The following is a 16,940-nucleotide window of genomic DNA, read 5'->3' on the forward strand; positions in this document are numbered from 1 at the left end:
ATCTTAATGAGGGGCTTTACTTCTGCCATTTACAGTTGATTAACTTTCATGCAAGCTTCTTGGTTGTACAAGACAAGTCAAAGCTGTTGTTCAGTTCTCTTCCTGACCTGCTCAGTCCTGACACTGTTTTCTCAATCCGATCTGAAGTAAAAATCGATATATTTCTTTAACTTCAACCATAACTAATTTTTTGCGAAGAATAGTTTGTCATTGTTAAATGTAAACAATAAACAGTAATGATATTCAGCCAAGCACAGTTACATTTCTGGTGACGAATGTTTGAATTCCATAAGGACTTGGATAATGTGAAGTATTGATATGCATAAACACGTGCAGTTTTTCTCATTCTTGCCGTATCGTGTGAGGTATAAACCTACCAGTCAATATAGCGTCTCTTGACGGAAATACATTCTTTCTTATGACACATATTAGTTTATATAGTGAAGCCCACTTCTGTACTGGTGAGACTATCGCTTCTACCCTGAGCTGTCAGCGTCTATTGAGCCTGAAGTTACTCATCACGTACAGTAATTACACCTGATAGAATATAGTGATAAACGCGGAAAGTTATTGACCTTTCTTTCACTTTGTCAAACGAATTTCATACATCTCTTTCTATACATAAATTCAATCACTTCTAGGAGTAGAACAATCATTTCAGTGTGCAAAAAGATAGATTGATTAGAGAATGCTTAGATCTTAGCAGCAACAGTAATATAAACGGTAGCTGACCCCCATGCATTAACAGACCATTAAATGGCAGAAGTAATGCTCAAGTAAAAGAATCTTTCCGTCTCAAAGTCGCTAAATCTTCCCGGGCCGGAACGGTACTGGTTTGATAGTACGCTCAGTTGTCCACCAGTTCTTGCTGGTGTATAATAGGCAAGGGACGCGAATTAACTTTCATGTTAGCTTCTCGGTTGTACCAAGGAGGTTACATATTTAACCTCCTTGGTTGTACAGGACAAGTCAAAGCTGTTGTTCAGTTCTCTTCCTGTCCTGCTCCGTCCTGACACTGTTTACTCAACCAGGTCAAAGTCCAAAAATTGGACGTGAGGTCACCGGGGGGTAGCAAACTGCGCTAACGATGGCGGGTAGTGTTGGTACAACATTTATGGTGCTGTCGCTTCTGGCGGCTGTATCATCTGTCTCCAGTTTGGATCCGATCGTAGATCTGCCTGCTGGCACCGTCCGGGGCACAGTCGTAGACGTGGCGGGCACACAGGTGAACGCCTACCTGGGGATTCCCTACGCCAAGCCGCCTGTAGGGGAGCTGCGCTTCAAGCCGCCGGTCCCGCCCGACCCTTGGGAGGGAGTCTACAACGCGACAGAGCCGCCGATAGCCTGTTACCAAAAGCTCGGCCTGTACCGCCCATCGAACCGTAGCGAGGACTGCCTGTACGTGAGCGTGTGGCAGCCCCCGTCTCGACCGCACGACGGCGCTGTTATGGTGTGGATCCACGGGGGAGGGTTCGTCGAAGGGTCAGGTACCGGGGGCGGCCGCGGGGACGGGCGGTTCCTGGCCGCCACCGAGCATGTTCTGGTGGTCAGCCTGAACTACCGGCTGGGGGCGCTAGGGTTCCTGGCGCTCGGGACGGACGATGCCCCGGGGAACATGGGACTGTTGGACCAGCAGCTGGCCTTACAGTGGGTACAGGACAACATAGAGAGGTTCGGTGGACAACCGGATCGAGTGACCATTTTCGGCAATAGTGCAGGTACATTGGAATGTCTTCTTCTCATTACATACATTAAGCACTTACAAATACTATTTCAAGGCGTATGAAGCAGGGTGCAACGTTAGTTAAATTATCTTGATCAAAGGTTGGCAAGAGTGTTTCTACTTATGGAATTCATTGTATGGTCACTTGTGAACGGTGCATAGTGAACTGTATAGCGTCAACATATCGACGCCTTTACGTCAAAAACTCATCGGGATGTTAGCCTTGGTACCATCAATCTTAGCAAGAAAAAAGGTTGAGCCTTAATCATCATTCCAGGGTATCATCACTCCTTTGGAGGAACCCCTCCCTTGTCAGCCTTGATACGGAGGTTTTATCGTTTCTCTCGGCAGGGGGCGCTAGTGCGCACTTCCATCTCCTGTCGCCCTCCAGCAGTGGCCTGTTCCGACGCGCCATCCTGCAGAGCGGAGCGGCCTTCTCCGGCTGGGCCCTAACACCGAGGGACGTCGCCATGACCCGAGGGCGCGCCCTCGCCTCAGCCCTTGGCTGTCAGCAGCCCGAGGTCATGGACATGGTGGCCTGTCTGCGCGGTTCTTCTGCGGAGGACATAGTGGACAATCAGTTTGAGGATGGGTTTCTCGATTTCGGCTTCACGCCGATGGTTGATGGGAACTTTTTGACCTCTGACCCGTTTGATCTCGCCGACAGAGACCGTTCTAATGTTGACGTTATGGCCGGTTTCACAACTAACGAAGGGTCTATTTTCATTGCTCAACAACCTTCGCTGGGTTTCAACCCTTCAACTGACAGTTTCATAAACAAGACCCAGTTCAACAAAACTATCCAAGCGCTTCTCCCGTCCCTGAACGAGTTCGGAGTTGACGCCGTGGCGTTTGAGTACACGGACTGGCGGAGCCTGGAGAAGCCGGCAGTGTACCGGGACGCCGCGGAGAACATGGTCGGGGATTACTCCTTCAAGTGCCCGGTGATAGAGGCCAGCCTGGCGCGTGCTCGTGCGGGCGGGAAGGTGTACATGTACCAGTTCAACCATGTCTTATCAGACAGCCCACCACCAACATGGGGCGGGTCTTTCCACACATCAGAGACTGCATTGGTCTTCGGTTTGCCCCTGGATCCGTCTCAGAATTATACCCCGGATGAAGACGGACTGTCTACGACAATGATGCGATTCTGGACCAACTTTGCGAAGACAGGGTAAGAACGCACACTTTGTCTATATTTAAATAAGCTATTGGAAATTTTTGGCTATAACTACTACCATGTACTTCAAGAAATGGCTGAAAGAATTCAGTTTCTTTACGTATTTAGAGACCCCAACGACCCTGGGAACGAGATGTGGCCAGTCTACAACCAGACTGACCAGTCCTACATTGTACTGGACACGCAGCCGGTCCGAGTTGCGAAGTGGCCCAGGACCAGGCCTTGTGCCTTCTGGCGGGAGTACCTCTGGCAACTGCAGGATCAAACAGGTCAGCTTGCCATTTTTGTACTCTAAAACGATCCTTTGTTTTGCAGCAGAAGTTTTATTTCTGTAACATTGGTATAAAACCTGGTTCTCCAATTCTTTCCTTTAGTCACTGACGAAAGATAGCGGATGCTGTCCGAAACGTCTGACAGTTTTAAATTTTAGCCAGTTGTTTGTTTGATTGACTGTTTTTTTGAATATCTAATTACCTGGATGTCTAACCTTCATCGTACCTTTCACGTACTGTAACATTATTCTGTTATAAAAGGCAGACTATATTTCTGTGACATGGCAAAGGAAATAGGACCATTGCACTAGCTCGTCAGAGCAATGCCAATATGAGAAAAATACAGATGTAGAGAGATTTGGTTGCTCAATAAACGATGTACTTGCGCTAATATCTGATAATTGATGCTGATGTCTGGGTCTTTTTTTTTTTAGACGACCTTGTGTGCAGACAGCCGACAGGAGGCCAGTCGCTGACAGGTCACCCGGCCAGCCTACTGTACATAGGCACGGGGATCATACTGCAACTGCTTCTCCAACATTACTGACCGGAATTTTCACGCACGAGCCTGCATTAGATTTAAAGATTAGAACTTATTCCTGTAGGTTTTTGACGGTTAGACGTTCGGACCGAAAAATTGACTAGAGCAGCTTGAGAACTGTCATTAAGTTGACATCCTATCAACGATTGATTGTGATTTTATACCCCGCCAGCGTCTAATACGCTAAGCCTTCAGACCATTTCATATGTATATCATGAAACTGCTCGAAAGAAGTGATAGATTTACAACCAAGCTCCTCCAACTTTGTTTATGCTTTGAAGAGGTAGATATTGCCACGATTACCCGTTAGACTAGTTTTCACATCTCTACCCTAGACAAAAATGTTCACAACATGTTGTTTCTGCAGAGATCACAAATCGTATGGAAATGCCAAACAAAGCCATTGCAGAACGAAGAAATGTGTTTGAAGAGCTGTTGTTGTTTTCTTGTATACTCCCATGCCATCTATACTGGATAATTTTGACAAATAAGCAACGGCCTTAGGACACAATTAAAGCACAATAGTCGTGTTTTGCAGCTTTCACTTAATGGGGTCATCGGCCTTCTAGGAGCACAGAAAGGCAGCTTTGCATTACAAATCATAAAGCTTATAATAACTAGTCTGCGGAGTTGTAAAGTCCCCACCGTTCACAGAAATCTGCGCAAAGACCTTGGCTTAACTGACATGTGAACTCACAGATGACTGACTAAAACCTTCCACGTCATAAACGTGCGGCGCCTTCGGCCTGGGGGCATCACGTGACTGCCAGAATTATCCTTTTTTTTCTCAGAACGTTTTGAGTTAGTCTAGCGCATTCTGTCTGCCCCCAATCGAGCTCTACTTTGGCCAATGTTTAAATGTATTGCACCCCAGAATCTATTCTTCGTGTCGTTTTCTTTGTCAACCGATCAAATCAATGTAGACATTCAGCGGTGCTATTTTTACATCGCGCTTTGACTACAACATGTCATCGGTTGCCATTAAAAGAATAGAGAGAAGATGAGTACGTGACAGTTCAAACGTTCTATTTCTTTAGCGACCCATACTTTAGAGTTGCTGTCCGGCCTATCTGACTGTCCCATAAATAGGTACCGCGGCTACTCAATTACCGAGGAACCAGTTTTTCAACAGCCGCTGGGTAAAGATTAACGCGTGGGATCGGCCGAAAATCTCAGAACCAAAGCTCGAACGACAGCTGATATGCTTCGAATTTGATGATGGGGGATGGTCTTTTTGGATTGGAACAGTGAGAAACTGTGTTAGGATTTGTCACAAATCGTCTTGAGAGATTCTGGTGACTCAAGTTTTATGTAACCCCCTGCGTCATGGAATGGTACGTCCCTGCGGTTTAGTTAATGGGTCGGATAATTTGCATCTCTCTGACCTTTTGAGGAAATGACCCAAGAAATGCGGGAACGACTAACAACAGGATTTTGGCTCCGAGGTGTTTTGGGTAAAATTCTACAGTTTCTGCACAAACAGTCGTTTGTTTTGTGTCAGGTTGGAGCGTGTGCCGTACACGGATACCTGCACGATGCCTGGTGAGGTCGGAGTCGACTGCCATGAGGTGGTTTGCCGTTCGTTTCCCCTACAAAGTCTGCGACCTCATGTAGGACCAACAGCCGACTGACGGACAAACAGAACAACATGGGCGACCAGACAGTGACTGTAGAAAGCGAAGGAGATCAGGGTAAGGTGGAAGCTAGTTTGGAAGATGTTGACTCTAAACCACAGCGGGCCATTTCAGACATTGGTGCAAAGAATAGACTCTCGTGGTACAACTTCTTCTCGCGAGCGCGCGAGACCGTGCCTAGTGACGCCGGGTGCGAAGGTCAGCAAGTCGCTGCAGACGATAGTTCGGCGGTTGCTGCTGCGTCAGTAGAATCCGGAGCCGACTCACCGCCCGCAGGAAGCACGCCCAACACAAGCGAGGACCACAGCAGCAGTCTGGAAGACTGGTTCCTGTCGAACGAGGTGGAGCACGAGGAGTTCATCAGCGAGGTCCAGCTGGACACGCTGGTGATCCTGGAGGTGGAGGAGGACGAGCCCGTGCGGCAGAAGGGAGACTGGTACACGCTGCTGTGGCGCTCCCACTCCGAGTCGTCTTCAGGGTCGCCCAGTGAAGGAGACAGAAGGTGGTCCATAGCAGAAGACTTTGAAGTATCTCCTATCCTAACCAAGATAATGGAGGAAGAAGACCAGGCGAAGGACACGGACAATAACAACGGGTTAATGTGTGACCTTGAGCACCTGGAGATGACGGGCAGGTATGCGCCGATGCGCGGTGACCCTGAAGAGCCTTTGTCGGGACACCATCCTGCGCAGGTAGAGACGGAAGCGGGGACAGAGGTGCAGAAAGATCCCGTCCAGACACAGATAGAGAAGTCTCTCATGCGCTGGCTAGACGCGGGGTTCCAAGCCGGGAGTATATCTGTAGAGGAGTCAGAGACGGACGATAGTTACGAGGACGATGGTAGCGAGTCCTATGACAGTGACGACGAAGATGAAGACGAGGGAGACGTGTTTTTTGAGGAGGTTACGGTTGAGAGCAGCCCGGAAGCGTTCTCGCCGTTTTTGCAGGGACAAATGTCAGACACACCGAACGAGGCCATTGCCACGGCGTCGTATTTCGGCATCGCCAGCCCCTATGTGAGAAGCACCCTCCAACGGCGACTATCGGTAATCCTGGAACGCTCTGACTCGGACAGCTCGGTAACAGAGTTGAATATAACACATCGTGAGACAAACAAGCAGGAAGCAGAATTTGTCGTAATGAGTTCCATGTCGGGTAAACAAACGGAGGAGACCACGTCTATGACGTTACAGGAAACAAACGTCCACAACTCTGTCGGTCCAGCAGAAACTACTAGTGAGAGACCCTCTCTGGATCCATTGGATGCCACAAAAGATAACGGGGCCACTAAGAAGGAGACATTAGTGCCCAGCAGCCTTTGTCCTGGGGGCGCGACGGAGGAAAGCAATTCACTCAAGACAGAAGCGACCGAAGAAGACATTCAAATTCCAGCTAACAGTTCAGCTAAAACAGCATTAGGTACAGAAAAGGCTTTCAGCGTAACTCCCGGGGTGACAGAAAAGGTCGACACTGATCTTGGCACGAGTAAAATTGCCGATGCGGATATTTCAATCAAAATAACACCAGAGACGAAGATGCCGAACACAAACACTTCTGTTGAAGCAACATTCACAAATAGACACAATGAACTGGAAAACGAATCACAAGAAGCTCATACCGTGGCGTCATCCCTGGAACATCCAGACGGGGAAACAACGGACGTCAAGGATATTGAGAAAGGACAGAGCGAACATGACAATGCAGCGGCACTTACAAAGAAAGCTGATAAACTCCGTCGAATCTCTATGAATGCTTCCATCGAAAATGATGTGGACGTAAACGAACGGAACGACATCAACGCCAACAATATCAGAGCCCCCAATGATACTAATGAGGTTGATCCGACAGCAGCGGAAATGGAAAAATACATCCATATGACTTTAAATGGTCTGGTCGTCGATGTATATCCCACAGTTGAGACTGTTCCCTTGTCGATAACAACAGCCGTTCTCAACAAACTGGAGAAGAAAGAAACCCAAAACAAAGACGTGGAGAAAACAGCAATCGAATGTGAAATTCATACGCCAGAAACACTTCCCGGAAAAAGTACAAACGAAGAGGATAGACCACAGGAAGGTTCAGTCTCAGTGACTGGAAAGGACGCCGGAAATGGCAACAGAAAGGTCATGACTGCCATAGACCAACCTATGCGCAGAGTGAAGACATGTGAAGACAATGATGAAAATGGAAAACAAATTACCGACAACGACCAGCCATACAAGACTAGTGTCGCTGTTGCAGCTGACATGATGAAAATGACTTGGATTGATGACAGAGCTGCTGATAGACTGGGGAATGCAGAAACGGAAAATGCAGAGCATAGGCCGGAGACGACTGAGTCTAACATAGCCACGGATAGAGCAGAGATAAGTGAGACTAAAGGCACTGTGGAAAAAGCGGAAACTGCTGTGCATCAGCCAAGGACTCCTTCCAATAACTGTGATATGTATACTCTGGACACTATTGGTGGTGATGGCGTCTTGCCTGGACCAAAGTCGACTGACGTCACAGAAGAGAGACCACAGATTATGGTGCGTCGAGACAATCCTGCACAGCTGAACTGCGAGGACGGCGAAGAACACAGCCAGTCGAAAGAGAATGATTCTACGACATCAGAAACAAAGTTACACGACTCTGATGACACAGACAAGGATTCTAGCGCGATTCAGCAGGAATGTGGAGACCATAAAGACTGCAGAGAAACTAAGAAAAGAGAGGAATACAACATAAACAACTCTGTACCAGAAATGCAGATGATGAACGAATGGTTGTCGACAGTTCTGACATCACGGAGCCCGGCAGTCAGTGAGAGCAGCAGCACGGATTCGGACAGTGAGGATGAGAGCGGGTGGGAGGTAGCAGACCGTACAGAGGTGTACGTCTGTGATGAGTCTGGGTCAGACAGCGAGGAGGGACATGGGCCTGACATAGTGGATGTACCAAATTCAGCAGTGGAAAATGTAGGCAAGAAGAAGAAGGGTAAATGTGCTGTCCAGTAGATAATAGGTTGCTGAGGGCTACGTGAACTGCTTGCTGCTTCATAAGGAAAACATTGGCAGACCTTGCTAAGTATAGATTTGTAATTGCTGCTATGATCAATAATCTTATCGTGTTTACCTCGGAGTGGGTGTAAAGTATAGCTGCTAATATATATGTATAATAAATGAAATAAAATGGGATATGACGTTGAAAGCAGCTGTCCCTGTTTCTGTCTTAATGATAGATGTTGAAGGTCATCTATTATGTAAAATTGTTCAAGTTCTATAAGATTGATCCTACTCTTTTATATACGGCAAAAATTCATGTATCCTGGGGAATACAGAAAGTCTGAGTACAATATGAACACACAGCACACGAAGATAAGCCTAAACAATAATTGAGTTCCTCCCATTTCACCAAAGGAAACATTAGGATATTGAAGCAAAGGTTAGGTATTGGATCAAACACGACCTTATCCTGTTCTATAGGACAAGGCGACCTTCTACCACTTGTTATTTTGAAGGTTGGGAAAGGGGGCGTTCCCTCCAACACGGCGTCTATGACAGTCATTAGTTTGTTGTGCCGGGATCACGTCGTCCAGCAGTAAGACGGGAAGGTTGGCCCCCAGCGGTGTAGTTGTTTCATGAACAAACTGAAAGGGACGATTTATAAACACTGTAACGAGCCCGTTCCCTCCGGCACCCAGACAGACCTTTCCAAATAACAGTCTCAACAAGTCTCAACAAGTGACCTGATAGGAGTAAAGATATCTTCTCTCCCTATAGAGACTGGGAAACTACTGTATAACGATTTTAGGTTATCCGACCGGGGTGCCGTCTGTGTCTAAAGTGACGTCATATGACCCGGAAAGCTTGGTGATAAATTTTCACTTCGAGTAATAGATTTGTCCTCGATCACAGAACTGCCTTTCTAAGGATATTTCCAAAACATTTTACCCCTACTGCAATCATGTAAATCACTAGGCCAAAGACGCTTGATCAAACTTATTACCTTCGCCAAGAAGGTTATGCAGAGGCTAGCGTTTGTTTGTATGTATGTATGTAACGACCAGCATAACTCGAGAAGGCTTGGATGGATTGTCTTGATATTTGGTATGTGGGTAGGTCTTGATGAGACTTGGATATGATTAGATTTTGGGTCCCCTAGTGGCTTTTTACGGTACTGCAGTGGAACTTCCTGTTTTGATATCTCGTGTTCTGGACTTGCTATAGTCTTGATTTTTGAGTGGTAGATAGCTGTTTGAACAGAGAGTAAGTGGTATAGGTTTTGGCCCCCTAGCGGATTTTTGGGAACTGCAGAAGCAGGTTTTGCTTTAGACTTTGAAAGGGAATAACTCAAGAAGGGCTTGAAGGATGGTTATGATTTTTGGTAAGTAGATAGCTTGAGTGATGATGTACATGATTAGATACTTATTATGCAAATCAATATCTAATTTGCGTAATCAATGAGGAAAGTTTATATATCCACCAAATTCCACGATAGGACCCTCAAACATATGACATATGTAACTGAAGAAGAAATATTAATAGATATCAATTATGCAAATGAAGACCTCATTCCCAATATATACGCTCATGTTAAGACGACAGCAACGGTGTGCAACAACAACGTAATGTAAACATTAAATGTAAACATATAGAAGTGCTATACACAAGATCCACGTAACTGATAATTTATGGCAAATTGATCAAAGAGCTCTGATTAATTGGACAACCGTGCCTTCGTGCTAAGACTAAAATGTGGACAACACTTGTGCTCCAGTAGTCTCTTATATAATGTATATACTCGTAAGTCTTCATCAGGCCACTGTTTTCGTGACTTAGGTGACCAAACAACGAGGCGCGACCTTTTCCCTTTGTATGTTACTAATTTGAAGGTAGTGGTAGTGGCATAAAAGTAGGACAAAAGCCAACGACGCCGACCGTACTTTGGAATAGAGACTTCAGACCATGTCGTCATAATATAGCTACAACAGTTACCCAGCAGTTATACCAACATGGTGGCCATGAAACTAACAGTCCTACTCGTAGCGGGATTAAGCCTGGCGGTCACGGCGACAGCGGCCAGGGAGGCGTGTCCCAAGCCGTGCGCCTGCTTCAGCAAGGATGGGGAGAAGTTCGTGAACTGCAGCCGGGCGGACCTGACGTCCGTTCCCGCCGGGATCCCGCCCGAGGTCGCGGCGACAGCGGCCCGGGAGGCGTGTCCGAAGCCATGCGCCTGCTTCAGCAAGGACGGGACGAAGTACGTGAACTGCAGCCGGGCGGACCTGACGTCCGTCCCCGCCGGGATCCCGCCCGACGTGCAGCAGCTGCTCCTCTCCGGGAACGGGATCGCTAAGCTGTCCGGAGCGGACTTCGCGGGGCTGAAGTCGGTATCTGTATCTGTAGAGCCTGTATAACCGTCCTCCGGCGTTACACAGCAGCTTCTGTATCTGTATTGCCGGTATAACCACCTTTCAATGTAACACACCAGCTTCTGTACCTGTATAGCCGGTATAACCACCCTTCGGCGTAACACACCAGCTTCTGTATCTGTATCTATATAGCCGGTATAACCACCCTTCGGCGTAACACACCAGCTTCTGTATCTGTATAGCCGGTATAACCGCGGGAGCAGCTGGTTATATTACACTGAACGACCTGTCACAACTAACCTTTCCATAATATTATCTAACGGCATGCATTGTTAAAGGCTATCTAGTGAGGATGCTTCTACTGTATTTGATCGTAACGAGTTCCACTCTACGATACTTCTAGAAAAATTCGAATTTTTAATCACATCAATCCTACCAAGGAGGTCCTACAGATAATTCTGGTACTTGTAGGCATTTCTATTTCTTGTTCTGAGCTAGTTCTAGTAGTAGGTAGGTAGTTGGTACTTCCACCACTTTATTAGTCATTTTGTACATCTGCATGCATACTCTTGAGCATTTGTCTTCTGTCCTCCTGTATCTGTATCAGGTCGGTCGTCAGTATCGACCTGAGCTCGAACCAGCTGACTAATGACGCCATCCTACCCGGGACGTTCAACAATCTGCCCTTCCTGGGAGTTCTAAACCTGGCGGCGAACGAAAACTTTACCGACGTACCAAAGAACCTGCCTCCCCAACTCTACACTCTGTACTTCGGCTACAACAGGGTTACACGAGTCACCGAGGACAGCTTCAAAAACCTGCCCCAACTCGTGTACGTGGACTTCGAGAACAACCAAGTCGAGAGCGTCGCTCCTGGGAGCTTTGAGAACCAGCGCCATCTCACCGGTCTGAGTATCGGCTTCAATAAGATTACCGAGCTGCCTGACGGTGTCTTTAAGACGACCAAGCTCCAGTATCTCGGCATGAGGTTCAACCAGCTGACCCACGTGCCTGCGGACCTACCCGGCACCCTCACGGACCTGGACTTGGTCGGGAACAAGATCAAAGAGATCCCGTCCAGAATCTTCTCCAACCTGACGGAGCTCCTGACGCTTCAGGTAGATATAGCGTGCGTATAGTCGAGTGGTTAGGCCCCCATTCCACTGGGACGGCGCTCTCGCCGCGCTCTCACGGCGACCTCATTTTGGCCAGAGCGCCGTGAGAACGCCGAGAGCGCCGTCCCAGTGGAATGGGGGTATCAGCGATCTTGCCTCTGGAACTAGAAGCTGCGAGTTCGATCCCGGCTAGGCTTTGTCACTCACTCGACATGCACGCTACCGGAAAGGGTCGCAGTCTTCAGGACGGGACGTTAAGGCGTGGTCAATTGTGCTTGTCAAAAAGAGCTAGGGGAATTTTCCCGGTACAATATCCCTGTAAATACAGTACATAGCGTCTGTGTTCTCTGTCACGACCAGTGGAAAAATAGCCCTTCAGTGAGCTCAACTGGATGGAGATCATTTTCCTTTTTTTTTCAGGTGTGGCAGCAGAAGACTCTTACGACCATCGGCGACGACGCCTTCGACGGGCTGGGCAAACTGCAGATTTTGGACGCGGATTTCTGCAGCATCGACCGCATGACGAACGCCACGCTGAGCGGACTGAGCGGCATGTGGGAGTTGTACATGGGCAGCAGCCGGATCCCTTACATCCCGCTGGGAGCCTTCCACGACATCAAGAACGTCACGACGCTCTGGCTGGACGGTAACCAGCTCACCACGCTCGACCCTGTACTGCTGGACACAAAGTACGTCATCATTCCCTGTAGCTATGCAGTAGCCATCAACAATTGTGATATTCATTGATAATTGCCACTTGGCAGGAGTCGTTAAACTAATCACTCCAGTCAGCTAAACTTTTTTCGTTTCTTGGACGTACAGATACTGAAACGTAGGGGCCTTGAAGCAACAACTTGGACCCACCACTTTACATTTGATCCTCAAGGTGTTAATAATGTCACAGAGTATTCAACTCGAGCTCTTTAATTTCCTCTTTATCTGTAGGACTCTGCCCCGACTGTCCGAAGTTTTCATCTGGGACAACCCATGGACATGTGACTGTCACCTCCGCTGGCTGAAGGAACACATCGACAACAACAACACCACGCCGACCGTCGACTCACCCCACATAATGGTGTGTGACGCACCACCCAGACTCAAGGGGCGGGCCTTTGACACCCTCACCCCGAAGGACTTCGTGTGCGAGGACCGGGACTCTGACCCGAGTACGGCAAAGTCCAGCTCACGTAGACCCGGTATTGTTCAGGTAGTCAGAGACGAGAGAATGCGCATGCCGTTTGCAGGGGCGGGGAAAAGTTTCCGGGTCCACAAAGTTTGGAGAGACGAGAACACGTCTATCTGCACGCCAGCGGTTATTGATGACTATTCTATCCTGTGCATGGCTGGAGTGGTGCTGTTGTTTCTGTGGGTGGGGTTCTCCATGGGTAGGATTGTCGGAAAGGGGCGATGATCATTTGCTAAGGCCCCGGATAAAATGCGGTTCTGAATATTTGAAATGAATACCAGTCTCTTCTCCAGCCACTTTAAAAGCCATAATGACTGTTATATACCTTTTGGTAATCAGGCGTCTTTTGTTATTTTGTTGTTCACATTATACAAAGACGTACATTGCAATGATTGTTTCTGCATTCTTGAATATAACAAATCACTTTGATAACGCCGACATGAATATTGTCAATACTATATCATAGCATGAACAGATTGTGTCAAAAGAGCCCGATCGATGAGACACCCTAATCCGCATGATATGTCGTTGTTTCCCAAGTAGTTTGAATTCCTATAAGACCTGAATAATGTATTCATATGGCCTTTGAATAATTGAAATAGTTATATACAAAACATGTTGCTCCAGCGAGGACATTCTAGTCCTCAAAGCCTTTGTCAGACAAAGCAAATAAATGATATGCATTTTGATTTGGTGTGTTTGTTAGTCTTAAATGCTGCGTCTATATTTTGTACCATAGATTAACAGCGTGACTGTAAACACATTCACAATGTTACAAACCAGGGCTGTCCTCTGTACTTTGTCCTGTATGTTGTACCTGTTTAACCGTTAGTCCCTCCCAACGACCAATGAGGGCGGAGCCTGGTCAAGGGTCACGCCAGTCTGTATTTTGGCACAGTCCGTACTTTGACACAAGCTGATTTGTTGGAGTGACAATTTCTCCAGAACGTGTCACTCACAACAAAAGATGGACTTTACCAAAATATTAGCACTGTCCTTCTTGGTCAGCTGTTTTGTTCCGGCCTTCGCAGCGTGCGTCAAGCCTTGCACGTGCTTCAGCTCAAGCTGGACGAGGGTGGTGAACTGTAGCACTGCCGGTCTGACGTCCGTTCCCGCCGATATCCCGTCTGACGTGCAGCGGCTCATCCTGGCTGAAAACAACATCACGAGTGTCTCTAAGGAGGATTTCAAGGGTCTCGACTTTCTTGAGACAGTCGACTTGAGCAACAACCAGCTGACAGACGATGGACTCCAGGCAGGCACGTTTGATGACCTTCCGTCGTTCGGTGCACTTGACCTTTCCTACAACAAGAAGTTCGAAAACTTTCCAACCAACCTGCCCGGAAATCTTAAGACTTTCTCCTTCATGTTTAACAAGGCCACCCACGTGACAGAGGACACTTTCAGCAACCTGACCGAACTTGTAAACCTTGATATCTCCAACAACCAACTAGAGAGCGTCGCTTCGGGGAGCTTCAGGAATCTACGCAATCTGAAGAGTCTCGACATCGGGTTCAATCCTATCAAACAGGACGGCCTCCCTGTCAGCGTTTTGAAGCCGGCAGAAAAGCTACAGACCCTCGGCCTGCGGTCCGCCCAGCTGACAAATGTGCCCCTGGACCTGCCTGGCAGCCTGCAGAGCCTGGACCTCGGGCTGAACCAGATCACAGAACTCCCGCCCAACATCTTCTCCAACCTGACGGACCTACAGTACCTCTCACTCTGGCTGCAGCCGTCGCTAACCCGTATCCATGACAACGCCTTCCAAGGGCTCGGCAAACTGCAGGTCCTGTACGCAGACTCCTGCGGCGTGGATGACGTCACAAACGGCACGTTTAACGGTCTGAGCGGGGTCAGGAGCGTCTACCTGGGGAGCGGGAGGATCTCACACCTCCCTGCCGGGGCCTTCTGTCAGATGGAGAGCGTGACGTCACTAAGGCTGGAGAGGAACCAGCTCACCACCCTGGAACCAGCGGTGCTGGATACAAGGTTTGTGTGCGCGGCCATGTACGTGCGTTTGTGTCAAATACATATCAAAGAACATAAGTCAATTTGAAGCTGAGCCTTGAAATACACTATCGATGTTGGGTCAAAGTCTCTAAAAGCCTTACGTTGTGACATAGGTTAAAAGGGAAGGGTGCTCTTACAAATTGCCTGTACATCCATTCAGGAACAGGACGTCCGATACTTTGGCCTTGAAAATATCGTCTGGAGGCAAAGTGATGATGTCCACCATTGTGTTTTAATAAGGGCTGTTTGCAATCTCTTACAGGACTTTGCCGCGCCTGTCTGACGTCCAGCTTTGGGGTAACCCGTGGACGTGTGACTGTCACCTCCGCTGGCTGAAGGAGCACATCGACAACAACAACACCTCGCCAACGGTCTCCTCCCCATACCTCATGACGTGTACCGCACCGCCCAGACTCAAGGGTCGGGCCTGGAACACACTCAGTCCCGACGACTTTTTATGTGGCGATCGGTATCACAAAAACCGTCAACAGAACTAGAAATAAAACTTTGCAATCAAGATAAAGCTACAACCCGGACAGGAAAACGGTGATCGTAAGGAAGTGTACAGGCCAGCCTGTGTAGATGACTATACTATCCTCTGTACGGTCGGTCTTGTGTTGATGTTAATGTGGGTTGGATTCTGTGTTAGCCTGGATACCAGACCTTTCGCGCGATGCGATGATAAGCCCTTTTGGGCGGGGAAGACCTAGTAGTAGGGATAGAGTTGGCACCCGGGAGCGCTTAGCAGCCGAACTCGGATTAATTAGTGGGCCGTGTGCTATCTGTGGCGGCAGCGCGAGTTGCTTCCCCGGCCGAGGGATTAGCTCCATGAGCGCGGTGGTCTGGCACCTAGGCTAATTCTGGGTGGGCGTTTCAGTTAGAAGGGAGCAAAGGGTACCTGCAGCACGTTAAGGTATTTTGTTGAACAAGTTGTGATTAGAAGGTTCAAAGTTACACTGCATGGAGTCGATATTTCACAACATACAGTCCGCTCACCTGTTGCACAGGTGGGTTACCTGCTGGTTACCTGGTGAGATCCACTGGACTTACGTTTGCACACAGGCACAGTTCATTCTTTCTAAAACGTTCATCATTATCTAAGTAGCCACTGCAATAACATCATACCTCGCCAAGTGACGCTGTTCCACTGCCCTACATTTTCGCAGCCTAAACCAAGAAGTCGATGCCAAATGGGCGTGGGGATCGAATGGAACAATCAATGAATGAGGTGTTACATCGACAGTGTCGATCAGGCAGTTTCTTCTTTGTGGTTCAAAACTATATCATAAACACACGCTCTTCATTTTTATCTCCATGAAAAATGGAGATATTGTTTTGGGTGTGTCTGTGTGTGTGTCTGTCTGTTTGTTTGTTTGTCTGTTTGTGTTTCCGGACCACTCTAGTCAGCATAACTCAAGAACCTTTTGATGGATTACAATGATATTTGGTATGTGGGCGGGTGTTGTGAAGCCGAGATTCTAGGTCGATTTTGAGCCCCCTAGCATGTGACCTTGGTACTGCAGCAGAAATTCAATTTTTGTATCTTTTGACCTGGACGTGCTATGGTCTTGATTTTTTGGTGGCAGATAGCTTGTCTTTAGATGTTCTGTTCTCTACAACTTTGTCCCCTTGTATTGAGAGACCTTCAGGAGATGATGTCACCCACCCTCTCTATGTATTGAAATAGTAAAAAAAGAATAGTAATAAACCTTAAAGGAAGCCTCATGAAGATCGTATCTTACTACTAGCCACAATGAGACCTGCAGTCCGATATGTATTCTCACACGAGTTGGATGGTTGGAATATAAGTTTCCGTTCTCGCTCGTAAGTTAAAGCAATTTCCGGGATTACGCGGGTTTAACTGTACACTTCCCATCAGAACTCCAGGACTGAGATGGCCGTACTTTGTCTTACAGTGACGTGTCA

At 47.8% G+C, this 16,940-nt stretch overlaps 3 protein-coding genes across 3 annotated transcripts; all 3 read left to right on the top strand.

Moving 5' to 3' along the window:
- Positions 1 to 534: 534 nt before the first annotated feature.
- On the top strand, positions 535 to 4,148 carry LOC136427147 (cholinesterase 1-like). Its single transcript, XM_066415906.1, has 4 exons — positions 535 to 1,718; positions 2,075 to 2,897; positions 3,012 to 3,172; positions 3,610 to 4,148. Exons 1-4 carry the CDS (start codon positions 1,088 to 1,090, stop codon positions 3,720 to 3,722), a joined length of 1,728 nt encoding a protein of 575 aa, XP_066272003.1. The 5' UTR covers positions 535 to 1,087; the 3' UTR covers positions 3,723 to 4,148.
- Positions 4,149 to 5,364: 1,216 nt separating this feature from the next.
- On the top strand, positions 5,365 to 8,349 carry LOC136426450 (microtubule-associated protein futsch-like). The gene has a single exon (XM_066415115.1). It carries the CDS (start codon positions 5,365 to 5,367, stop codon positions 8,347 to 8,349), a length of 2,985 nt encoding a protein of 994 aa, XP_066271212.1.
- A 1,997-nt stretch (positions 8,350 to 10,346) lies between these two features.
- Positions 10,347 to 16,315, top strand: LOC136426451 (chondroadherin-like protein). Its single transcript, XM_066415116.1, has 6 exons — positions 10,347 to 10,717; positions 11,311 to 11,821; positions 12,239 to 12,507; positions 12,764 to 13,203; positions 14,036 to 14,993; positions 15,277 to 16,315. The coding sequence occupies exons 1-6, from the start codon at positions 10,347 to 10,349 to the stop codon at positions 15,509 to 15,511; spliced, it is 2,784 nt and encodes a 927-aa protein (XP_066271213.1). The 3' UTR covers positions 15,512 to 16,315.
- The last annotated feature ends 625 nt before the right edge of the window (positions 16,316 to 16,940 follow it).

This window comes from Branchiostoma lanceolatum, chromosome 2, assembly GCF_035083965.1.
Source record: "Branchiostoma lanceolatum isolate klBraLanc5 chromosome 2, klBraLanc5.hap2, whole genome shotgun sequence".
In the NCBI taxonomy this organism is placed as follows: domain Eukaryota; kingdom Metazoa; phylum Chordata; class Leptocardii; order Amphioxiformes; family Branchiostomatidae; genus Branchiostoma; species Branchiostoma lanceolatum.